This window comes from Selaginella moellendorffii, unplaced genomic scaffold (genome assembly GCF_000143415.4).
Source record: "Selaginella moellendorffii unplaced genomic scaffold, v1.0 SELMOscaffold_21, whole genome shotgun sequence".
Lineage (NCBI taxonomy): Eukaryota > Viridiplantae > Streptophyta > Lycopodiopsida > Selaginellales > Selaginellaceae > Selaginella > Selaginella moellendorffii.
In genome coordinates this window covers 106,951-132,549 of record NW_003314282.1, presented here as the reverse complement: position 1 = coordinate 132,549, position 25,599 = coordinate 106,951, and the positions used below count along the sequence as shown (strand labels likewise).

Here is a 25,599-nt window from a genome sequence, read left to right as displayed (position 1 = left end):
AGTTGTTAAGTTCAATCCAGAGCGTAGCTTATGGTTCTTTGCAGGTGATGGCGTTCGTCCACTCCACTAGCTGCAAATGCTACGCATGATGGAAGCATTACCGGAGATAAGGTACACGGACGATCTTCCATAGTACGTAAGCTCTCCCGCACCGTGGCTGCTCTCGAGGTAGGCCTTGAGCGAAAAAGGATATGGTGTCTCCAGGGACTCCAAGAGATTGATTGCTCTCTCGAAATGCAGGGATGTCTTTCTGGGGAATTCTCCCCAGGCTATCCTGAGAGACCCTTCCATGTACTCTGCCGCGGCCTGTCCGAGTTTTTGGTACGCAAAAGCGCGGCTTATTTTTTTCATCTCTGTTTGGATTTCGTGCGCCTTTTGGAACATCTGGTTCTCTCGGAGTGAATTGAACTGCTCCATCATCGCGTTTATTATAAGCTCCTCCTTTCCGGTTTGGAGGGCACACTTCTTGGATCTCTCCAGGTACTCGTGAATGGTCCTTGCTTCGTATGACGCATTGGCCAGTGCATATGCCACAAAGTAGCTTAACAGGGGTGTTGTTGCTCTTTCCAGGGACTCCTTCAGGAACTCGTACTGCTCATCCGAGACTTTACCGTCCGTTGATCCCACTCTTCCCACGTAGTATTTCGTCCACGCCTCTTGGTCCTCATCGTCTCTGGAGTGCTTCCGGAAGCACGCAACCATGCGAGAGATCATTCCTGGCGTGTCACCTTTCGTTTCTCGGCCGATATACTCGTCGAGGAACGTCCCGGCCGCCCAGAGACTGTCCATATCATCCATCTTCACAGCGATCTGGTGAGCGAGCACTAGAGAGTCAATGGCGGTGACAGAAACATGGGCGGCGTCCTGGTACATGACCTCGATTCCTTCTTCAACGTAGGACCTGGCATCTTCAGCATCGCTCCAGCCTTCTTGGAGCTTGACTATCTCCAGTCTTGCTTCTCGGTACAGATCATAAGCAACCAAGCAGGCCTTGAGTGGTATACCAGGTACTTTCTCTTCTTTTGGCAGCATGAGCATGTAAAACTGTGCGAACCTCCGATATCTAGTGTAGTTCAAGATACACCGTTGGGAGCAGCACCTCGATCCTAGCTTCTCGTCAAGCTTAAGTTTGACATTCACCATCAGCTTTACAAGCTTTCTTCTAGCAGCCGCGTATGCAGCGACAACTTCCTCTCGAGGTTCGCCTTCTTTATGCTTGATTATTGCGTTGACCATGTCAAGCAGAGCTGCTGAGAGCACAGATTCTTCGGTAGACACTTCCAGGCAGAGAGTTTGAGCGTCTTCTATCTCGCCAAGCTGCACCAAAGTCTTCGCGATCTGGTATGAAGCAAAAGCCTTGTATTCTATGTATGCCGGCTCCAGGCTTTCGGCAATGAACTTACTAACTTGGAACCATTTCAGAGCGTCGCGGCAGTCTTCACCATTTCGCTCTTGCTGTTGAATCACCGATCCGAGTCCCATCCCAGCATGGTACCTTAGTAGATCGGAAGTCGCAATGTCGAGGCAAGAGATGAACCAAGTGGCACTAAGATGACGACTTGCCACATGAAACTCTGCCAGTGCTCGTGGAGACTCCGACTCCTGGTGCTGCTTACCTTCATCTTTGTCAGCAGTGCTTTCAAAGCATTCCAGCAGAAACGCATACAGATTATCCGGCTCCAACTCTTTCTCCGTGAAATGGTTGATGATGCCTTGGAGGAGTCTGATACTCCATTGAAGTCCATCAACATCTCTCTCCCGCAGACAGATCCAATGGCATTCCGCAAAGCTCTTTGCGGCAGGCTTGAGATCCTGCTTGCTCTCGAACAATTCGTCCAGCAAACGGACAGCGCCTGCCAAGTAAGAGGCCGAACACTTCTCCATTTCTTTCAAATGCTTACAGCTGTTCTGCAGGAAAAGGAGTTCCTGGACTTTGAAGCGATATGATGGTCAAATAGCAAGAGCACCGACAACTTCACGATCTCCGGTGCGCGTTTCAAGCCCACAATATATTTCAAGACGAAACAAAAGTCTTCCCTGGAACATGGAGCTTCTAAGCAAGTGAGGAATTTGCTTTTCTCCTCAAAATGGTTTGACATGACTGCAGGACTTCTCGTTCGCCGCGGCTTTGTGAGTGCACTGAGCTTTGAGATCACGCTGGATGGCAAGGAGTGGCATCAGGCTCCATGATAAGCTAAGTGCGGAAGTAGAAGAAATAGGCAACAGCCTGGATAAGCTTCGAAAAGAAGAGGATCCTGAGGAACAGGAATCACAAATTTGTCAGCTGCTGCAGACTTTGGCCCTGGACAGAGATCATGAGCTACCTGCTTTGCAAATTTTTCGATCTGAAGTGTGGATGAAGATGGCTGACTTATCGTGGGCATACTATGACAGATTGCCATCGGGAGATCCCCCCCTTCTGCTGGTGAACGAATTTATGGCAGAGTCGATTCGACTAGCAGAGTGTACTTACCTTCGACGTACCATCGTCCCTCTACGTCTTTGGCACCATGGTTATCTGCTGTGGAAGATGGGCTTCGACGTTGAATCCGTCCGAAAGTACGAAGAGATGATCAGGTTGGTCACTTTTGTATCGTTTTTCTTCCCTGTTTTGATCATTGTTTTGGGTCAGGTGTTGGCTGCGAGTGAATTCAAACTTTGGCTACTTGAGCACAGGAAGGATCACAAACTTAGAGTCCATCAAGTACAACTTCGATCAGGTCCAGAGTTCCCTATGCGCTTTGAGCGATTTCAAGCGGGCATTGCTCTGGTTTGAGAGGGGTCATGCAAGGGACATGCTGTTCTTGGCCACGACCGAAGGTGACCACGAGAAGCTCGACGAGTTCGACATGGACGACGAGAAAGCATGGGGGCAAGTCGAAGTCATTTCCAAAGACGTCGGAATTGACACAGTCATCTTGGTCATATCTCACATCGGTGGATTATCTGTAAGCGACGGCAGGGTGATATCCTACGGAGTGGCTTCCTACCTGTTGCACAATGGCGAGCTCGTCGGGCATAACCGAGAATGGGACTTCAAGGCTTGTTCACCGTCGGCGTTATTGGAGCTCCTGCAAGCTAACAATGCAGACAAGGCTCTCAGGGATTACTACCATATTATTGTCAAGCCTTTTGAGTCACAACTGGAAAGCATTCAACCGAAGACACTGGTTATAGTTCCAAATGAGGTGAGCACTAGTTTCTTGTTCTTTTGCTTGCAAACTGTGAAAACCCGCGATTACAGGATGTTTCCTTTGTGCCATTTGGTGCCATGATCGATGAGGACGACAAATACTTGATCGAGAGGTATGCTCTAGCGACTGTTTCCTCGTTAAGACTCTTGAAGCATTGCGACAAGAGAAGACAGGTCCTGCAGCAGCAGCAGCAGCAACGGCAATCTCGTTCGCTGATCGTAGGGAACCCCACCAGAGATCTATACTATGCCACCGAGGAGGCAGAGATGGTGGGATCCCTTCTAAAGAGTGCCAACGCGCACAGTGTCGTCAACTTGGTCCGAGAAGATGATGCAACAAAGGAATTTGTGCTGCGGCAGCTTCCCGAGAGTGACTGGATTCACATCGCGAGCCACGGCACAGTTAGCACGGACTTTCCAGATGGAGCTCTGATTTTGGCAGTGCCAGAAGAGCATCAAGACGACCTTGCAAAGTCAGCTCGCCTCGACAGATCTGTGGAGTTTGAGGAGTGCCTCACGAGAGCTCTCACAACAGTGTCGAACTCGCACAGGCTTACAGGGGACGAAGTCGTAGAGCTTGCAGGTGAAAGTCCGTTCCGAGCATCAGCGGCGGTTCTCAGTGCCTGCAGCTCAGGAGTTGGGAGAGTGTTTGCCGAAGGAATCCTGGCGCTGCCAAGGTCGTTTCACATATCTGGAGTTCCGTCCGTGGTGATATCACTCTGGAACGTGAAAGACAAGTCCACTCAGGTGCTCATGAAGAAGATATACTGGAATCTGGTCCAAGGAATGGATATTGCGAGTGCTCTCAGGGAGGCTGTCGTGGAGATGATCGAGGCCAACGATGGTAGCCAGAAGCTTTACGACGTGAGCCACTGGGCAGCTTTCATCGTCTCGGGGAGTCCCTTCACGACACTACCAGGAGTTACAAGGTCGCCAGCAGCGTGTTCCTGGAACACGTGATTGGAGTGGCTCGATACGGCATTCTCTTCACCATGGCTATTGCACATCGATCATGCAGTGAGTGGTAATGCTCTCGATCGATCGGAGCAAGCTAGAACTGAGAGGGAAGTTATATCGTCCTCCGTCTCCCATCAAGCTCATCACGATTGGAGTCTCCTTTTTGAAGCCAAGAGCGCAGGAGATTCTTGGTAGTTATGGAGTCGAAAAGTTGGCCAGAGCAAGCATAATATCAAATAATTAGCATGGGAGATTACTTTTCCATCACTATCTCCCAAGTGTTTCTCTTGATAACTGCAACCTTTAACTCCGCCATGCTCTGTTCTCAAAAGAAGAAGATACCAACACCAAGTACCAGAATTTTGCCATCCAGTGGCAAAAGTCAGTCTATTCATGTGTGGTTGCTCCGCTTTGTGCCAAAACCCCCGACTTGCGCACGCTCTTATCATAGAAACTTCACAAAGGGCCCATTACTTTGACTTTCAAGCCTCCATGAAGCCATTTTTTGTCATGAATGGACAAATAGAGTTCTCCGATATAACAATGACATCAATTGTGATCATAGGAAAGTCACATAGAGTACCTATTTAATGGTATCATCAAGAAGATCATCGTGCCAATGCCCCAGCACATGCTGGATGTCTCTTTTATCCTTGGTAGTCCCTAACTGCAATACAGAAACATATCTAAGTATGAATAAAAACAATCCAAACGAATGTTTCCGCGTTGCGAGACCATGCCTGCATAATGGACATGCAGAAAAGCTTCCTCGCCCAAAGATTAAGTGAAGTGACTTTCTCTCCCTCTGTCCTCGTGGTGCCTATAAACAGTTAATGAATGAACGGACCTTTTAGCCCAAATACTTGCTCTAAAGCCACATTTTTCAACAAGCAATCAGCCTTATTAATGGCATGCATAAAAAGGAATTTGAGCGATCTGGTTGTTGCAGGCTTTCGCGCCTCGAGGTGGTCCAATGTTTATTCGGTGGCGCGTGCGCGAGCTCTAAGGATGCAGGAACTGAGGCACAATTCTTGTCACTGTTTAGACGGGGAGAAGATTACAAAGTTCAGTTAATTTCGCTCTGGGCACTGGCTTGCAAATCTAGCTTTAATTGCGAAGAGGCAGTGTCTACTTATCTATCTGAATAGAAAAATAGGTTCTCATGCACAGAATGGTAGCTAGGTAAAATGTCTCTGAATGGGGATCGTTCCACAAGACGCGAAGCAGGAGGAGTTGCGTGAAGCACTGCGCGGAGAAATTTCTTTATCTTGCTATCACATAAGCCATTTTAAGGCTCAACATAGAAAAAGCAGACGTGAAAGCAATAGGCAGAAGAAAAAGGCATTGATTATATATTGTTCAGGAAGAAAAAAGACTAAAAATCACTATCTACCCGCTCCTCTACATTAATTTGATCATCCTTCATGATTCCTCCTTCCGTTTGAAGAAATGAACATCAAGCTTAGCATGCATGCCATAGACATCCAGATTCAAGTGCCTCATATGGTTCAGCTGTGAAGGCGCACCACCTCTACTTTGACCAACTTCAGGCACAGGAGCAAGCGACGGTACACCAGGAGTAGTAGCAAAGACTTCCTCAACACTGAGTCATGGTCTTGAGAATCTGGATCACCTTGTCATTTGTTTTGCCAAGCAGCGCATCATCAAAGCCAACAACATGCAACGGGGTGTCGAAGTTGAACTCAATGTACAACACACAAACACAAAGTCCAAGAATAGCTACAGCTGCTGCAGCATCAAAAATTCTTACATGGTATCAGGTTGAAAACGATCCAATGGCCAATCCCAACTGGTGCAGACGACCACTGGGAGATGAGGAGGAAACGACACAAGCACTCGCAACACTTGCGAGAGCACACCGGATCCAGGAGCGCAAGAGGCAGGATGAGATGCAGCATTGCCCCGCTACTCTAGGACCTGCCCCTAGGAAAGACCAGTTTTCACCACCACCTCGTTACTAAATTTCTTCTAGATTCTAACAATGGCTGGGTCTTCCTCTAATACCCCACCTCCTGCAAATCTAGGCTCATCTCCTGAAAACTGAGACGGTTGGGAGAAGATGCTTAACAAACTCACGGGAACAAACTTCGCGACATGGTGAGCCAAAGTCCAACTCATTCTCCTTGCTAAGGACTGCTGGGGTATCGTGGATGGAACAGAGGTATCGTGATATCCTAAACCTATGGACCTCGCACTTCAACTTACATGAGAGAGTGGCAATCGCAGCAAACTGGGATGCTCGTCTCGCTGTTTTCTCGGCCAAGGCTGAGAATGCTAAAGTGACCCTTACCCAGAAATTTCTGAACATGCGCATGGACATAAAAGACTCTGTCACGACCTACATCAGCAAGCTTTGAGGTCTCATGGCTAGTATCTGTCTCGAGTCCAAGCCGAAGGACTTCACCATGAACTCTTTTACCAAGCTCAAGTGCCACCAGACTCCCACATGCTATTAAAGCCGCTACAAAAGCTCGGGAGTTGCTTGCCTTGCAGCCCTCTTGAGCTCTCATTCTCAAGAATATGTCGACGGTCACCAGACTAGTCGGCACGAATATGTTGCCCAGGAAGCCATCCCTGGCAGCTTGACAGTGAAGAGCAAATGCCTTTCCAATCTCGTGACCTTCACCAGCTCAACCTGTGTCACATTCTAATCTCGATCCGCACACATGCTCTCAGCACAGCAACGTAAGTCCGTTGGGGCAACTTCCTTGAGCTTGCATTTGCCAGAACTTCAGAAGAGTTCTAGACCTAGTTCGCCTTCCCCGCTTTCTCCGTATCCCAGTATCAGTGGTGTCTAGGACACTACATCCCAAGTTTCCATCCTGTAGAAAGCCAAGCTCGCGTCTACCATGCTCCCACACTTCGCGTAGAGGTTGATAATACTGCTCTCGACATAAACTTGTTTGTCCTGTCCAGTTTGTGAAGCCTGAGAGTGGATCCCCATAGCTTCTTTAGCTTCACAACTTTCCATCGACTTTTAAGCCCTATTCTATTGAAACCACCAGTGTCTGAGAGTCTGGTAGACACTGCTGGTGCTGCTGGATCATCCATCAGAATACCAGTTCCTCCTCTCTGTTATCTGTTGGAACTAAACTGATACACCACACAACTTAGAGCACTTGGCACGCCAATGAAACAATGGATTTGTCGTAACCAGCTTGTAGAGCTCAGGAGTGAAGTGCCATTCCCATTTCCAAAAACGGTAACAGCCATAGCCAAGTTCATGCAAGCAACAAGTGCCGCAACAAAGCTCAAAGCATCTGGAGCAGCAATCCTCATGAAAACCTCTGAAGCTATATCATTCTTTCCAATTTCAACATACCCAAGAACTAGCACAGTTTGTTGTGACAAGCCATCCTGTTGAGGCATTGATCATGCTCCTGTATTTGATGAACATATCCACCAAGCTGATCACCAAGTAGATGTTTGATCCATCCCATATACCTATCAGGGTTGTGAATAGCAAACTTGAACAAAGTCAAATGTGTTTGAATGCCTTGCATACCACAAAAAAAACACCAATCTCAAACCACAATCTAGTCACACACGTTTCTCTTCTTCCTCATTGTGACACTCCTTTGTCACGGGCAGAACTCTTTCTGATCAACATAGTCCTACACCCAATCTTTCTGTGTTCACAATGCTAAATGCTCATGTATGGAAATAAATTTTTAGACTTTTAGGTTATCTTGTACATTTCTTTAGTTAAGACAGTTGAGAGCTTCATTATTGGACATACAATGTCTTTCATCCGAAATTTGGCGGAAAAGTTTGTTCATAGGCTGAAGCAGGATATAACTTGCAACTTCCACCTGCTAGAGGAAATGATCAATTCCAGGTTCTCACGGTCAGAAGACGAGTTCTGCTCACCTTTCGTGGAGTAGATTTACGTAGAGGTGTTTTGAAAGGCTTGGAGTTCTTCCCTGGAAGAGCACAGTAATCAGCTATGTGAGCAGTTGTGCGACGATGTGATATCTAGACATGGCATGCGAATCTCGGACAACTTTATTGTTAACAAGGTACCCTAGTCGTTTTGCAGCATTCCAACCAACATTCCTTTGCATGAACTGCTCACGGGTGAAAGGTATATGTACATTTCGATCCAGTTCAACTATGGCCAAGTGGACACTGTGATCATCTAGAGGGATATGAAAGGTAGACTTGGGGTGCAGTTCACTGGAAACGTAGACAAGCACAAGCACTCTGAAGAGCGGTTATGGCATTTAACGCCCTTATGGAGTGGGTGCCCAATGTAGTGGCTCTTGTGCAGTCTCAGCACAGTTAACTTCATAGTGTGTCGATTACATCGTTATATAGCTTGTATTGAATGCCAGCCTCCCAAACTCCACATTTTCCCACTTTTGACAGGCTCCCAGGCCTGTGTTCCAAGTTAATGCCACGTCAGTGATCCTGACTGATCTCTACCATCCACTTATCTCACCATGGCAAGTATAATACGGAAGAGTCGGTATATGGGAAGAGCAAGCCAAAATCTTGTCCATGAAGCAGCTTGTGAGCCTTGGAAGGAGCCTGGTGGAGCTGCTGGACAGATCATCATGGTGTGGTACACAGGTTCAGAACAGTAGATTGGTCACATGCGCAACACGAAGCTGTGGGAATCAAGCAACTACTGGCACAAATGAAGGAGGCTAGATTGCTCAGCTAAGTAGTACTTCTTGCAACATCCCAAACTGGTAGAAAGAGGAGGCTTTGTGCGAGCACAGAGAGAGGCTAGCCATACTTGTGCACTCATCAATACCGCTCCAGGTGCAGTCATTCAGATTGTAAAGAACTTGAGAGTTTGTGATGATACCACCAAGCAACTGCTGTTATCTTAGTGATCGAGCAGAGACATATCATTTGCAGGGACTCTGAGTCACTTCCACGTCTTTGAAGGTGGGAAGTGCAGTTTGTGGAGCAAAAACTCCAACACCACCAGGTATAGAGAACCACTACCTAGGGATTAGAGCTTTTTTGCTCCTCATCTTTGTCAGTCACCATTCAATTTTGAAAGTTTTGAATGGTTGTGTCTCCTAACTGGACAAATGTCTTAAAAGAATCACTCCACTCAATTCTTACCCATTGCTTCTCTTGTATTTTCTCATATTGATTGCCCAAAAGGTCACAACCCTAGGATTGTTATTAATATATTTTTAGACGATCAAAGTCATTGAAATTGACCAAGTACATGGTAGTTTCCGAGCAGAAGAATTTCTGTAGAGAGGAGGATTTTCTTCACTTACCATCTCTGGCAGGGGACCGACCACTATATCCATTCCAGGCCGCTTCTCGTAAGTTCTTTTTTGTTGCATGTCTCGCGAGGAATTCGGGGGTTTTGGTTGTTTGCTGTTCAAGGCGTAAGATGTCCTCAGGTCTGTATCTTTTCTTTTCTAATTTTTTGTTGACCACTAACACAATTTATCGCTCAGATATTGGATTGATGGTCGGAGCTTTCTAAAAAGTTGGTAACTTCCATCCAGAATGTTCTTTGCAGGTTAATTATTTGTGATGGTGTTTGTCCACCACTAGCTGCAAATCCTACGCATGATGGCCGGAGATAAGGTACACAGACAATCTTCCATAGTGCATAAGCTCTCCTGCGCCATGGCGAAAAAGGATAAGGTGTCTCAAGAGATGGATTGCTCTCTCGAAATGCAGGTTGTCTTGCTGGGAAATTCTCCCCACCTGAGAGACCCTTCCATGTACTCGGCCGCGGCCTGTCTGAGTTTTTGGTGCACTAAAGGCTTATGTTTTTCACCTCTAGAACTTCTTGGATCTCTCCAGGTACTCACGAATGGTCTTTGCTTCGTAGACGCATACCGCAAAGTAGCTTAACAGAGGCGTTGTTGCTCTCTCAGGGGAACTCAGCTCATCCGAGACTTTACCGTCCGTTGATCCCACCCTTCCCACGTAGTATTTCGTCCACGCCTCTTGGTCCTTAGCGTCTCTGGAGTGCTTCCGGAAGCACGCAACCATGCGAGAGTTCATTCCTGGCGTGTTACCTTCGTTTCTCGGCCGATATACTCGTCGAGGAACGTCCCGGCCGCCCAGAGACTGTCCATATAATCCATCTTCACAGCGATCTGGATTCTGGTGAGCGTGGGTGGCGTTCTCTTCAGCATGGGACCTTGCAGCATGGAGCTTTACTAATCTCCAGTCTTCCTTCTCGGTACAGATCATAAGCAACCAAGCGGCCTTGAGTATACCAGGTTCTTTTGGCAATGTGAGCATGCATATAAAACCGTGCGAACCTGGTGTAGTTCAAGATGCACCGTTGGGAGCAACACCTCGATCCTAGCTTCTCGTCAAGCTTAAGTTTGACATTCACCATCAGCTTTACAAGCTTTCTTCTAGCAGCCGCGTATGCAGCGACAATTTCCTCTCGAGGTTCGCCTTCTTTATGCTTGATTATTGCGCTGACCATTCAAGCAGTGCTGCTGAGAGCACAGATCCTGCGGCAGACGCTTCCAGTCTTCTGTCTCGCCAAGCTGCACCAAAGTCTTCGCGATCTGGTATGAAGCAAAAGCCTTGTATTCTATGGATGCCGGCTCCAGGCTTTCGGCAATGAACTTACCAACTTGGAACCACTTCAGAGCGTCGCAGCAGTCTCCACCATCTCGCTCTTGCTGTTTCATCACCGATCCGAGTCCCATCCCAGCATGGTATACCTTAGTAGATCTGAGCGAGGCAGGAGATGAACCAAGTGGCACTAAGATGACGACTTGCCACATGAAACTCTTCCAGTGCTCGTGGAGACTCCGACTCCTGGTGCTGCTTAGCTTCATCTTTGTCAGCAGTATTCCAGCAGAAAGGCAAACAGATTATCCGGCTCCAACTCTTTCTCCGTGAAATGGTTGATGATGCCTTGGAGGAATCTGATACTCCATTGAAGTCCATCCACATCTCTCTCCCGCAGACAGATCCAGTGGCATTCCGCAAATCTCCTCGCGGCAGGCTTGAGATCCTGCTTGCTCTTGAACAATGCGTCCAGCAAACGGACAGCGCCTGCCAAGTAAGAGGCCGAAGACTTCCCATTTCCTTCAAATGCTTACAGCAGGTCTGCAGGAAAAGGAGTTCCTGGACTTACGATGGTCAAATAGCAAGAGCACCGACAACTTCACGATCTCCGGTGCGTACACATATATTTCAAGACGAAACAAAAGTCTTCCTGGAACATGGAGCTTCTAAGCAAGTGAGAAATTTGCTTTTCTCCTCAAAATGGTTTGACATGACCGATTCGGTGAAGGACTCTTCGTTTGCCGCGTCTTTGTGAGTGCACTGAGCTTTGAGATCACGCTGGATGGCAAGGAGTGACACCAAGCTAAGTGCGGAAGTAGAAGAAATAGGCAACAGCCTGGATAAGCTTCGAAAAGAAGAGGATCCTGAGGAACAGGAATCACAAATTTGTCAGCTGCTGCAGACTTTGGCTCTGAGCTACCTGCTTTGCAAACTTTCGATCGGCAGTGTGGGATGAAGATGGCTGACTTATCGTGGGCATATTATGACATATTATTGCCATCGGGAGAGCCACCCTTCTTCTGATGAACGAATTTATGGCAGAGTCGATTCAACTAGCAGAGTGTACTTACCCTCGACGTACCAACCTGGCTTCGTTCGGCCACACATTTGACACCATGGTTATTTTCTGTGGAAGATGGGCTTCGAAGTTGACTCCGTCCGAAAGTACGAAGAGATGCTCAGGTTGATGACTTCTGTTTTGGTTTTTTTCCCTGTTTTGATCACTTTTTGTGCTCAGGTGTTGCTTGCGGGTAAATTCAAACTTTGGCTACTTGAGCACAGGATCACGAACTTAAAAACCATGAAGTACAACTTTGATCAGAGTTCCCTATGCGCTTTGAACGAGTTCAAGCGGGCAAGTTTTTGGTTTGAGAGGGTCATGCAAGGGACGTGCTGTTCTTGGCCACAACCGAAGGTGACCGCGAGAAGCATGACGAGTTCGACATGAACGACGAGAAAGCATGGGGGCAAGTCCAAGTCATTTTCAAAGACGTTGGAATCGACAGAGACATTTTGGTCATATCTCACCTCTACCTGTTGCACAATAGAGAGCTCGTCGGGCATAACCGAGAATGCGACTTCAACGCTTGTTCACCGTCAGCATTACTGGAGCTCCTGGATGCTAACAATGCAGGCAAGGCTCTCAGGGATTACTACCATGTTATCGTCAAGCCTTTTGAGTCACAGCTTGATATCACCCTGGGACGTGAAAGACAAGTCCACTCAGGTGCTCATGGAGAAATTATACAGAAATCTGGTCCAAGGAATGGACATAGCGAGAGCTCTCAGGGAGGCTGTTGTGGAGATGATCGAGGCCAACGATGGTAAGCCGGATTTACGACGTGAGACACTGGGCAGCTTTCATGGTCTCTGGCCAGGAGTTATAAGGTCACCAGCAGCGTGTTCCAGGTGATTGGAGTGGCTCGATATGGCATTCTCTTCATCATGGCTATTGCACATCGATCATGCAGTGTGCTCTCGATCGATTGGAGCAAGCTAGAACTGAGAGAAAAGTTATATCATCCTCCGTCTCCCATCAAGCTCATCACGGTTGGAGTCTCCTTGTCGCAGCCAAGAGTGCAGAAGATTCTTGGTGGCTATGGAGTCGAAAAGCTGGCAAAGCAGAGAGTTGCAAATGAAAGACAGCAAGCATAATAATATAGTACAAACATGGGAGATTACTTTTCCATCACTATCTCCCAAGTGTTTCCAGATAACAGCCACCTTTAACTCCTTCTGGCTATTATTATACGCTTCTATGATAAGAGCGTTCGCAGGTCGGGGGTTTTGGCCGAGCGGAGCAACCACACACGACTTTTGCCATTGGACGGCAAAATTCTGGTACTTAGTATCAGGATCTTCGTTAGGGAACTTCACAAAGGGCCCATTACTTTGACTGTCAAGCCTCCATCCATCCTTGTAGAAGCCATCTTTTTTCTTGAACGGACCAAGTAGAGTTCTCTGATAGAATAACAATGGCAACAATGTAATATAGGAAATCCTTATATACCTGTGGAAGATTGGTGTCATCTAGAATATCATCGTGCCAATAATCCAGCACATGCTGGATGTCCTTCTTGTCCTTTGTAGTCCCTTCTGTAATAGACCCTCCTGCAATACAGAAACATATCTATGCATGAATAAAAACAATCCAAACGATCTCATGGTGTTGCGAGACCATGTATAAATGAATGAATGAAACGGACCTTTTAGCCCCATCTAGATGCACAAACGAAATTATGAGCTTATTCAGCAAGTTCAAAAGCTATCACTCACTAGCGCCTTCATCTTGCAGCTTTGCACTGTCAATAGAGACAGTAGATTGTGCCATAGTATCAGAAAGAAGAAGAAGGAAGGGATGCACAACAACAATGAGACTCTTGAATATTTATATACGTGAAAAATTGTTTTTTTTCCTCCTATGTTGATGTTAACAAGTTGCAATTCCTACAGTGTATACTGTAGCAATTGGCGGTCCAGGGACAACACAACAAATGTTTAATGGTCAACATTGCAACTAGTGGAAGAGCAGAACTAGACCTATTCCTTACTCTCCTTTAATGCTTGTGGGGCAAGTTCCACCTAGCATAGGATCAAGCTAGAAGAGAGCAAGAAAGCTTGTCAAGATTGAAACTTTAGGGTTCATGATGTCATCGCAGTTATCATGTATAGGGGATCTCGGGTGAGTTGGTGGGGTGTGGTTTCTTTCCCTTGAGCAATGTAAGTATTGAAATATGATCATGGAGCTGCCTATTCTTTGGTGGAGACGGGAGGTTCTATTGATCATCTTTGATTGTTGTGGAGGCTGTTTGAGTTGGATTTTCATTTGAAGCTATGGTAGCTTCATGGGTCAATGTGGTGTTATCTTGTTTTAAATTGTGGTGGCTTTGTGGATGATGTGGTGTTGTCTTGTTTTAAGCTGTGGTAGCTTGATTCAGTCAGATGGAATGCTCACTTACTATATATGGAAAGATTGGTTAATGTACAATAGTTAGAGTTACTAACACCCCATCACTCTTGCATTGAAATGTAGGCTTCTTGAACAGTTTGATGGAGGCAAATAGTGGCAAGGAAATGATTTTTGCTCATGATCATGAGCAGGATCTGATTAGTGATGTATTGTGACTTGAGGATGGTGAAGCTCTTGCTGGATATAGCTAGGAAGGTGATAGGATTAGGGAAATGCTCTTGGATTTGATGTATAATCCTCAGTTTGCCATACTTAGTGAAGTGGCACATACTACCAGGCTGGGATGTCCATGAAGTACCCCATCTACAAACTCGGGGAGGACTTCAATGTTTACTTAGAACTCTTTGAATGTGCTGCTCAGAACAATAAGGTAAAAGGAGAGGAAAAAACTAAATGCTTTGTGCATATCCCTAGATGGGGAAGCACAACGTTAATTTGTTTTCTAGAGGAGCGAGGATCATATGGAAACTTGGGAAGAGATGGTGAGTTGATATGGCAGCTATTCTATCCCACTGACAGGGCATTGAAGATTGTATAGTGCAGGAAGTACAAACTTGATGAACCCGTGCAAGTCGACTAGGTGACTCTGTTGCATGCAACTTGCATTTTAAACCAAGACCCAGATGAAGCTAATTCCATGGCATGACAAATTTTCTACAATGGATTGTCAGTGGCAGTGAAGGCATGGGTTGTAGTATATAAGGACAAGCCATTGCAAATGCTCTTTCAAGAGGCATAAGAGGGGATTACCGAAGCTAAGGCTACTGGCAAGCTAGTCAAGGTCTTATATGCATTGAAATCAGATGAGGATGAAGAAGAGTCTATGTGAAAATCAAGTGTGGTAAATTCTCTCCAAAATAAAGTCTTAGAGTTAAGGGAAGAGAGTGTTTTCTGGAGGTGACAATGATGATGACAACTGCTACAATTATGGGAAGTGGCCACAAGATGCTTTTTTTGCACCAGGAACTCTACAAGCTTTTTGTTCAAGTAATGGAATCTAGGAAGAAGATGAAATTAAAATTTCTTTACTATCAAAGGTGATGATGCTTTTGTCTATCACAGAGAAATAGAGGTATGTTTTGTTTGATGTGTGATAAACAATGACTTTCACACCTCCCAAGTAAGGAATATGAAAGAACTGAGATTAGCTAAGGAAGATCTGAGAGATGTTGTTCACTACTACAAGAATTTTGAGTGGGATGTGACATGTATGGAAGATATGGGAATAAGCAAACCATAGAGTTTTTACTGCTACATTATCAATGACTAGACAGTGAAGAAGATTTTTTAACATGTAGTTACCATATGCTAAAATATTTTTGGTATAAGTCTTAAACAAACTTCTTTAATTTACTTGTAATCAGGATTTAGTGTTTAGAGGTAATTTTCTTGTTTAAAGTTCATATTTATGTTTTTTTAATCTTTGAAAATTGGATAATATGATACTTGTTTTATCACTTCTCTTACTACTTAGATCTTTGTCTTGAAACTGGAAGATAAAATTCTAAAAGAAAAAAGAAGAAAAAATGGATTTATATTGAACACTCTAAATATAAAACTTTTAAAACAGTATTTTTATATGATCTTATTTGGGTATGGGTCTTTATTAATCTTAAAATGCCCATGGATGTGCATGGTATGTGTTGAGATCAAATCTTATGAATAAAGGATTGAGGTACGAATCTTATTGTAGACAATAATGGTAAAATACACTTTAGTAAATATAAAAATATGATAAATACATATCTATAAACACTACATATTATCACTAAAACATATCAATCAACCTTTTCTGGATCTAGAACTATAATATCATCAACCCTTTCTTTGCTATGATACCAACAACTACCATGGAGATAAGGAAACATATCATAAACATGAAGAAAGATGGGCTCTAGGATTTATAGATTTCATTAAAAGCTTAAGACATAGGGAAGAGCCTTGACTATTGTACTATAGAATTAAACTCATAAGAAATGACAGGATTGAATAAATGCCAAAATTAAGCTCTCTTCAATATTATATGTTGCAAATCAAGAATTTGAAAATTTCTAAATTTGCAATATCATCATGATCAAGTTTGGAATTGGGAAACATTAGGTTTTTGAAAACATTTCTTTAATTCATTTTATTAATTTTTTAATGTGAGGGCCAAGTGTACGGCTACGATGCCGTATACTAATATTAGCGTAGTGGGATTTTGGTAGCCGTCGGATTGGTTTCAATTTGGACCACTCGCTCCTGTATATAAGCTAAGGTATTTGGGCTAATTGATATGCATTTCTGTATTCCCTTTCCATATTCCATGCACTCATATTGGTGGAGGTGAAGGGCATCTTTGATTGTCCTTGGGGAGTGCTTGGATTTGGGATTTTGGTTTGGATCTAGCTTTTGCATCGTCTAGATCCCATTTTTTTTCTTTTGTTCTTTCCTTTCAAGATTTTGGTTTAGATCTAGCTTTTTGCATTGTCTAGATCTACCATTTCCTTCTAGCTTTTTATCTTCTTTTGCTCTTTTTCCATTCGTCTTCATGGCAGATTAGCAATCTTCTCCTTTGACTCTGGAGCAGCAGTTGGTACAATTGCTTGATGCTATGCGCTTGCAATTGAACAACCAAACTTAGTTGATGGTGGCGTTCACGGCACGTGGTACAACTCCTCCTACTCTTGGTGCCAATCCTCGCGTTCAACCAGAGTTCTTTCGCAGGAATCCTGGGGATGATGTGTACCATTGGTTCGATCACTTTACGGTGATTGCCACATATCATTTTTGGGATGATGCTCGGCGTTTGCGTGAGTTTCCCACGTGTCTTCAAGGGACGGCGTTGTAGTGGTACAATGGTTTGAGCGCAACCACTCATGGGGATTGGAGTGTTCTCCCGGACATCTTCAAACGTGCCTTCGGACATGCTGACGACTGTGACGATGCCTTCTAACAATTGCATCGTCTTCGCCAAGGGCCATCCGAGTCGGTGATGCAATTTGGTATTCGTTTCCGAAGTCTTTTGCTTCATGCAAAGCCAAATATGTCGGAGCGGATCAAGCTAGGAATGTTGTGGCTAGCACTTCGTCAAGATATTGTTGGACTTGTGCATGCATTTGTTCCCACCACTCTTGACGATGCTCTTCACTTGGCACAACGTTATGAGACGTTGCCTCTTCCACTTCTTGCTGCACGTCTTTCAGCTCCACTTCCTGTGGGTGATGGTTCTGTTCCAATGGAGGTTGATGCTGCTGCTGCTCGAGTCCAAGGCCAAGGGTGAGGATGTGGTCGTGGCCGTGATGTTCACTGCTAGGCATGTGATGAAGTTGGTCATATTTATCAGCGTTGTCGGCATTTTCCAGATTGGCAACCTCCATTTCCTGGGTGGAGACCTTGGCATCAGCAACGTCCCGTTGGTGCTGCTGCAGTGGAAGGTTTGGACACCGAGATGCATCCAAGAAACGAGGAGTCATGTGAGTAACGGAGGGACCTTGCGCGAATAAGTCAGTGACCCCTCCATCTTTCTTTTAGGAGTATCATCAAGGGGTTCACTCAGCACCAGTTCATCCAGTGTTTACTTTCCAAGCTCGTCTTTATAACAAGAGGTCTCCTATTATTCTCTCCATGTTGGTTGATATAGGTTCGAGTTTATCTTCTATTGCTCGACTTGTTGCCATACGTTGTTGTCTACACTTGCGTCGTGCGGCGGAACTAGTTTTCATTCTTTATGACAATGGCCGTACACATGCATATGCACGGGATGAGGCAGACCTAGTTGTGCGTATAGGCGATCTCGAGCTTGAGTTGCAGTCATTGCGGGTGGTGCTAAGTCAAGCTTTTGACCTCATTTTTGGTATGGATTGGTTGTAGCGCAATCATGCCAAGTGTGACTTTGAGGCTTCTCCCCCTTGTCTCATACTTCCTTATGTTTCATCCATTCCTCTCACTTCCGTACCTCTTCATCCCTCTACTTCTACCTTTGCTTCCATTACTTTTGTTCCTCCACTATTTCTTCCTGTGTTTCCATCTTGTTCTGCTCTTCCCTTTTCCGATCCCTCTGACGATCTTTGTGTTGCAGCAGTTGACCAGCTCATGAAGGAGTATTCTGATCTCTTTAAATTTGACCTATCGTCTGGAGCTAAGATTGCCACATGTCATCCAATTCCAACTGGGGATGCTTGTCCAATCAAGGTTTCTGTTCGTCATCGGTCACCAAAGGAGATCAAGATTTTACATGCAAATGTCAAAAAAGATGTTGGAGAAAAGTGTTATTTGGAAGTCGTGGAGTCCTTGGGCATGTGAACCTCATCTTGTGACGAAGCCTGATGGGAGTATTCGTTTCTGCATCAACTATTGTTTGTTAAACGACGTAACGATCCCGGATGTGTACCTTCTTCCTCACACTACTGATCTCTTAGATCGTCTGGGGCGAAGTCGTTGGTTCACCAAGCTAGATCTTGCTTCTGGGTACTGGCAAGTACCGATGGCTGAAGAAGATATTCCTAAGACTGCTTTTCGTACACCATTTGGTTTGTATGAGTTCTTGGTGATGCCATTTTGTTTGAACAATGCTCCAGTAACTTTTCAACGGATGATAGACGAGGTTCTTTGCGATATGCCGGAGGTGATTGTTGACTTCATTGATGATGTCTTGATCCACTTGGAGGGGACGTGGGAGGAGCACATTTGTGATGTTTGTAAAGTGTTGGATCGGCTATGCGATGTTGGTTTAAAGCTGAAGCAGTTGAAGTGCGTGTTTGGATCCAAGGACACAACTTATCTTGGGTATCGTATTTCTCATGAGGGTTTGCAAGTTGATCCTGATATACTTGTGGCTGTTTTAAAGTTCCCTACTCCGAAGTGTGTAAATGATGTGCAGTGCTTCTTGGGCAAGGTGCAGGATCATCTTTTTGATCGCACTGCACCGTTGCAAGCGTTGCTGAAGTCATCAACGTCATCTTTCATCTGGTCTCTGGATTTTGAGCCGGCGTTTGAGGATCTCAAAGAGTTATTGACAACTCCTCCGGTTTTGGCATATCCTGACTACACTCGACCTTTTATTTTGGGCATTGATGCTTTTGACATTGGTCTTGGAGGTGTGTTAATGCAAGAGAGCTCGAGTGTGCCTGGTCAGCGCCATCCCATTGCATATATAAGCCATACATTACAACCAGCGGAGATGAACTACTCCACGACAAAGAAGGAGTGTTTAGCAGCAGTCTAAGGTTTCGAGAAACTTCATGCATATTTACATGGTTCTCGGACGTTACTTGAAGGTGACCATGCTGCTGTTACTTCGTTATTGAAGCGGAAGAACCTAGTTGGTCATACTGCTCGGTGGGCTTTGAAGCTTCAAATATATGATTTTGATGTTGTTCATCGCTTAGGGAGTTCTGATGCCCTTTCTCGAGCTCCTCTTCCTTTTCCATTCTCTTCTCATGTTTCTGATGAGCTTGTCGTTCCAGCATCTGTGGATTTTCTAGACGAGGATTCTATGCCGTTGGCGGTTGCTGTACTTGACGTTTAGTGTCCACAAGGTGTAGAGCAAGATCTACCTTCGCTTGATGAGGTTCGCAAGGCTCAAAAGGTTGAGCTATGGATTCGAAGGCTTCGAGATGGGTTTGAGAATCCTGCATCACTTGCTGATGACTTGCCTTTCCGGCATTTACATTCTCAATATCATCTTGAAAATGGCCTTCTTTATTTTGTGGAGATAGATCCTGATGATCATTTACGGCTGGTGGTGCCTTCTATCTTTATTCTGCGGTTTCTCCATGCCTACCATGATTCTCCTGTTCTAGGTGGGCATATGGGACATCGTCGTGTAATTGAGAAGCTGCACAAGTCTTTCTATTGGCCGGAGATGCGACGTGATATTATCCAGTATGTGCGTAGTTGCGTTTGGTGCCAAGCTCGTAATACTCCCCCTTGGGCTGCAGAAGGATGGTTGGAGTCAATTGCAGTTTCCCGTCCATTTAAGTTGGTGGCGTTTGATCTTATAGGACCTTTTCCACGGTCGACTATTGGCAATGAGTATGTTATTATTGCTTCTGACTATTTGACTCGTTGGGTGGAACTTGGTGCTCTTGTTAGTGCCTCTGCAACTGCTGTTGGATACTTCCTCCTCAATCGAGTGGTGTTCCAGCATTCTTGTCTAGAGCGGATTCTTTCGGATAATGGTCCTGCATTTATGGCTAAGGCATTTCATGTTTTGACGTCTCGGTTGGGGATTCGCCACACTTTCACGAGTGCTTATCATCCACAATCAGACGGTCTGGTGGAACAGCTCGTTCGGACGTTCAAGGGGATGATTGCGAAGTATGTGAACTTTAAGCATTTGGATTGAAATGGTTATTTGCCGTCTCTTCGGTATGTATATGTCATTAGGGTGCAGAGTTTTGTTGGTGCTTCACCATATAAATTCCTATATGGTCATGATCCAATATTACCAACGGAGTTGGGTTTACCTTCGTGATTGCCACGAGCTGCAGATGCTAGGTTATGAGATCAATATTTGACGAGCATTCTTCCACTTGTCTGAGCGGAGTCTGCCGAACACTTAAGCCGCGTACAAGTGGGACAACAACGGCGCTACAACTCCCATCATCGTCCACCTGCGGAGTACAAAGTGGATGATTTGGTGTTAGTCCGTTTTCTCCATGTTACGGTACGTGGTTTATCTAAGGGGCTCCTTGCACAGTGGAAAGGACCGTATCGGTGTAAGGAACCAACTCGCCGAGGTGTCGTAGGCTAAAGGAACCCCGAAAGCATGACCAAAATGACAAAGAGTTCATCGGATGGGACCAAGTCGAAGATCGAGTCCAAGACCGACTCTAGGACCGAGTTCGAGATAGAGTCCGGAATCGAGTCTGAGACCGACTCGGGGACCGAGTTCGAGTCCGAGTTCGAGACCGAGTTTGAGACAGAGTCCGAGATCCGAAATCGGGTCCGAGACCGAGTCCGAGGTCGAGTCCGAGGTCGGGTTCGAGATCGGGTCCAAGATCGAGTCCGTGATCGAGTCCGAACCCGAATCCGAAGTCGGATCCGAAATCGGGTCCGAGATCGAGCCAGAGACTAAGTCCAAATACTAATACGGGTCAAGGGGTGAAAGCCCAAAGCGTGCGTCTCCCAGGGGGGGGGGGCTGCAGGGGGTTCCAAAAGTATAGTAGGGATAGTGAGGTCCAGGAACCAGTTTTGAAGGGAACTCTCCAGTTGGGCTTCCAAACCGACTTGAGGTTGGGACTGGGACCGAGGGGGCCTTGGGTGGGAGTGAGCATGGACTTGGCTGGTGCCGGAGGGGCCATCCAAGGAAGTGCTCAAGAGCAGCTCCCACTCCCGAAAGGGAAACCGATTGCGGTGCTCCCGGCTCATGTGGAGTGGTGCCCCACTTGAGTACCATGCGGCTCATTGGTCCTCGCCCTTCCTAGGGGCTTGGGCCTTCCTTCGGGATGGAAGTGGGGGGCGAGAGGTACCCATACCGGGCCGTTAGGCCACGGTGTTTCGCCCCGGCGTCCCGAAGCAAGTGTTGCACTCAAGACTGGGGATTTAGAGGGTCCCATGATCAAGTCTTGTGGTACCAGGGGATGTTAGGAACCTGGAAGCTTGGTGTGCTTGGCTGCTTGTGCTTGCGGGGAGTGTAGCCGAACCTAAGTCCAGTCTAACCCGGGGAGGGGGATTGGGAGTGATTTGGGAATCCGTGGAAGGATGGCTAACACTCCGTTGCTCGTGCAGTGAGTAGCTGAAACCAAGTAGGAGCTGGTACCATAGGCGAGAACCTTGGCAAGGGAACTTAGCAAAAGCCAAGGCAGTGTTGGACGGATAGACGAGGTAAGCTAGCAAATTGGAAAGGAAAAATTTGTGGCTTACAATCGGCTGTTGCGGCAAGTTGGACCATAAGTTTATGAGGTTCGGTATGACATCCAACAGGCTGATCCTCCAGAGATTGTGCATATGCAGCGGTTGAAACGCTTCATACAAAGGGATCAGGAACAGTTAATACCATCTACAGATCCGCCGATGCCTCCTCCTAATGTTCCTTTAGATCCCGGCCCGTCTACAAAAGAACCCTGATGGTCTTCCATTATTCCGAGAGGAGGGGATGATATGAGGGTCAAGTGTACAGCTACGATGCTGTATACTAATATTAGCATAGTGGGATTTTGGTAGCTGTTGGATTGGTTTCAATCCGAACTACTCGCTCTTGTATATAAGCTATGGTTTTTGGGCTAATTGATATGCACATTTCTGTATTCCCTTTCCATATTCTATGCACTCACAAAATTAGTTTTTCAACTTATAATTAATATATTCAAATTGCATAAATTTATTTTATTATATTTTTTATACTTATTTGATCAATTTTTATAATTAATAGATTGCTTAAAATTGTTTGTAGTAATCTTTAACATAAGTAATCACCTTCTCTTCTCATATAATAGTGAATTATCAATACAATTTATTATGCATTAACATTAAATATACTATATATAGATATAATATAGCACATTATTTGAATGCCAATATCCTTGTATATGCTTTAATATAATTAATAATAGTTTGTACAAATTTTAAATTATGGTTTTAAAACTATAACAGAACTATGTTGAATCTAATCATTGTCCTATAGCTAGTTATATATAGATCCATTTTCTTAAAAAAAGGTGTCAATGGTTTTGCAAATAAAAATTCTTGTTTTCAATTTTCCAATTATATGATGGACTTTTGAAACACACTTTAGAATGCAGGAAGTGCTGCCTGACCAAGAATAATAAATCAGCAGCAGATTAAAAAGAAATCGCCACCATGGCTGCCTCGAAGGCATAAAAAGATTTGCGTATATACGGAGGATATGAATCTCGATTGACTGACTAGAGTTGACTAAACATGCAGGCCTTGTAACGCAGCAAAATGCCCCCAAAACAAACATTCAGTGTGATCCCACCCATCATATCCAAAGGATTTGGCAAGATCCTCGTCCAGATTGATACCAAACGCCCTCTTGTCCTCCACATCATACCGAAACAGTCCATCATCCCCACTTAATTCTTCTTCTTCTTCTTCTTCTTCTCGTTCTACTTTTCTCGATCCAGATCGTAGTGTGCGGTGGTTTCCCTTGGCTAGAAGCAAATTCCCACACCCGGCACAAGCAGTCACATCATAGGCATCATCCAACACAAGCTCCCATTTCCCACTCATCTCCTCCAGCTGATAGAGTCCATCACCCACAAGAAGCATGATTCTTTTTCCAACACACGCAAGGGCCCGAAAGTCATAGAATGAATAATCCATCTCGATCTCCCTCTCACCGCGATAATCGGACTCCTTTCTCTTTGGAAGTGGAACCTCCTTCCAAGCATTGGCCTCCACGTCCAGGCTCATCAACCGGGCGTCATTGTTGCCGATTTTTTCCACAAAGTATATCACCCCGTTCTTCTGTGCCTTGAGCTGTGGTATTGGTTTCGCCAAAACGGGTCTCCTCCTCCAAGATCCCCGGGACTTCAACATGGTGTCTACTCCAGTGCTGGTACTGGTACTCCACTCGTTGGAGGTGGCATCGAAAATCTCCACCAAGTAGCCCCCTCTGTCTTTGATTCGTTCATAGTCTCCAAGGGGCTTTGTGATCCTTGGGCTGATAATGACGATCTTGAGGAGCTCGTTGGTACTTTCGTCCACGAGCATGGAGATGATCGAGGCCCTGCAAGGTTTGCTGGGCGACCTGGGAATGCTCCGATTCCATCCGGTCGCTGGATTCCATACCACGAGATCGAGCTTGCTGCTGGTTCCCATGCACACGAGCCCCTGCGAGTAATCCACCACATACCTCCGCGTCAGAAAATTCGCGGGCAGTTTGAACCTGTGCCAGGATCCCAGCCGGGGAAAGCACGCCCACACGGCCCTTCCCTCCCCTACCACCAAAAACCAGCGCTCGCGCTTCATCTTGGGGACGATCGCGTCGCGCCAGGATTTGGAGACCGCCACGCACTGGAAGAGATCCCACACAGGCAGCCGATCTGCCACCGGGCCCAGCGCCTCGGCGCCAGCCGTGCCACGCATTGATCGAGGACACTGGAGCTCGCGAGCGCTGTTGGCGATGGTCCCTTTTGCTGTGAGGGATCGATGCCACCGGAAGCCCCGATCACGATTTGCTACAGGCAGCAGTCTCAAGATGGATCGGGAGGGGATTTATGGCGGAGTATCGCGCTGCCGCCAGGCGATGGCATCCAGGATCTAGCAGCGGCATGTAGCGAGGCGAGTTTTGGAATCGGGGGTGAGAGGGTCATGGATCCGAGCTACAGAAAGGCGCTCAAGCTGGAGCCTGGCGATTTCACAACCAGCTTCGATCTCTCCGGGTATGGAATTCTAGACGAGATCAAAACGCTGCTCTTTCCGACCAAGCAGACAGTGATTGCCAAGCTCTACAAGCTCAACGTCTATGCACAGGGAGATTTCTTCAAGCCTCACGTAGACACTCCCCAAAGTGGAAACATGCTAGCTTCGCTCGTCGTCTCGCTGCCCTGCGCTCACTCTGGCGGAGATTTGGTGGTCCGGCATGGCAAGAAATTCCATAGCTTTAGCTTTGGAGGAGAGAATGGCAATGGCCGGATAGGCTGGGCGGCTTTCTTCTCGGACTGTGAGCACGAGGTGATGGAGGTAACGTCGGGGCATCGATTGACACTCACTTACAACCTGTTTGTCGAGAACTCTACCACTCCAAAGACGGATTTTTCAGGCACGCAGCTCTACAAGCTCTTTGTCGAGGCAAAGGAGTCCGGACAGAAGATGACACTGGGATTTCCTTGCAAGCATCTCTACGCCCAAGGGAATGGCCTCAAAGGTGACGATGCTTTTGTCTATCACACAGCAGTGGCAGCTGGGTTAAACGCCTCGGTGTGCTCGGTGTGGTCGAGAGAAGATGGCTTTCGCGCCTCGAGGAGGAACCCCGACTTCGATCATCCAAAGTTCATTGGTGACGAAGACGTGCTTGGAAGATTTCTAGTGTCCGGGTATGCTTTCTACAGGGAGGAAGTTGAAATAGCTGAGATTGGCAAGTTGCTACACGAGGAAATGGAGGAAGATGTGGGCGATGTTGTGTGGTGCCGCGAGAATTTCGAGTGGAATGTCGGTGGCGCGTGCGCGAGCTATGGGAATGAACCAGGCACTGAGTCGTTTTACTGTGCAGCCGCGATTCTGGTCAGTGTAGACGACAGAGAAGATGAACCAAACGAAGATGACGCAGACGAAAACGAAGATGATCCAAATACAAACAATGATACAATGGAAGATGATGCAAACGAAGACCCAAACTGACGATCATGCTTGATTCAAGTTCCAATTCTTTTTGTGAATCTTTGCAATTGCTCGACTTGATCTTAGCGCCAAAACTGCTTTAAATGTAATCGACGGTCCAAATGGGCACTGGATCAACGGCCACGATCAAGCTTACATGAGAAGATTTGAC

At 46.0% G+C, this 25,599-nt stretch overlaps 3 protein-coding genes across 4 annotated transcripts; 2 read left to right on the top strand and 1 right to left on the bottom strand.

Annotated features, from left to right (window-relative positions):
* Window positions 1-1,788: 1,788 nt before the first annotated feature.
* LOC9637762 lies at window positions 1,789-12,632 on the top strand. Of its 2 annotated transcripts, XM_024678156.1 has the most exons (5): window positions 1,789-1,860; window positions 1,915-2,061; window positions 2,108-2,577; window positions 2,633-3,188; window positions 3,245-4,417. In XM_024678156.1, the coding sequence occupies exons 3-5, from the start codon at window positions 2,162-2,164 to the stop codon at window positions 4,151-4,153; spliced, it is 1,881 nt and encodes a 626-aa protein (XP_024533924.1). In that variant the 5' UTR covers window positions 1,789-1,860; window positions 1,915-2,061; window positions 2,108-2,161; the 3' UTR covers window positions 4,154-4,417. The 2 variants fall into 2 exon arrangements, with proteins under 2 accessions (XP_024533924.1, XP_002973293.1); XM_002973247.2 differs by lacking the exon at window positions 1,789-1,860 and adding an exon at window positions 12,599-12,632 and having other exon boundaries at window positions 2,039-2,577; window positions 3,245-4,149.
* Window positions 12,633-12,674: 42 nt separating this feature from the next.
* On the bottom strand, window positions 12,675-13,467 carry LOC9637760. The gene is made up of 3 exons (XM_024678158.1): window positions 13,396-13,467; window positions 13,200-13,300; window positions 12,675-13,150 (listed from the first exon to the last, which is right to left on the bottom strand). The coding sequence occupies exons 1-3, from the start codon at window positions 13,406-13,408 to the stop codon at window positions 12,704-12,706; spliced, it is 561 nt and encodes a 186-aa protein (XP_024533926.1). The 5' UTR covers window positions 13,409-13,467; the 3' UTR covers window positions 12,675-12,703.
* Window positions 13,468-24,257: 10,790 nt separating this feature from the next.
* LOC112347453 lies at window positions 24,258-25,448 on the top strand. The gene has a single exon (XM_024678373.1). It carries the CDS (start codon window positions 24,258-24,260, stop codon window positions 25,446-25,448), a length of 1,191 nt encoding a protein of 396 aa, XP_024534141.1.
* The last annotated feature ends 151 nt before the right edge of the window (window positions 25,449-25,599 follow it).

Bases quoted from the DNA above. Each gene is read 5' to 3' on its own strand.
- LOC9637762 (XM_002973247.2), top strand. From the start codon at position 2,162: ATGGCAAGGAGTGGCATCAGGCTCCATGATAAGCTAAGTGCGGAAGTA. The intron at 2,578-2,632 runs GTTGGTCACTTT...GTTTTGGGTCAG, and splicing joins AAGTACGAAGAGATGATCAG to GTGTTGGCTGCGAGTGAATT. The intron at 3,189-3,244 runs GTGAGCACTAGT...CCGCGATTACAG, and splicing joins TGGTTATAGTTCCAAATGAG to GATGTTTCCTTTGTGCCATT.
- LOC9637760 (XM_024678158.1), bottom strand. The intron at 13,151-13,199 runs GTATATAAGGAT...TTATTCTATCAG, and splicing joins ATGACACCAATCTTCCACAG to AGAACTCTACTTGGTCCGTT.
- LOC112347453 (XM_024678373.1), top strand. From the start codon at position 24,258: ATGCCACCGGAAGCCCCGATCACGATTTGCTACAGGCAGCAGTCTCAA.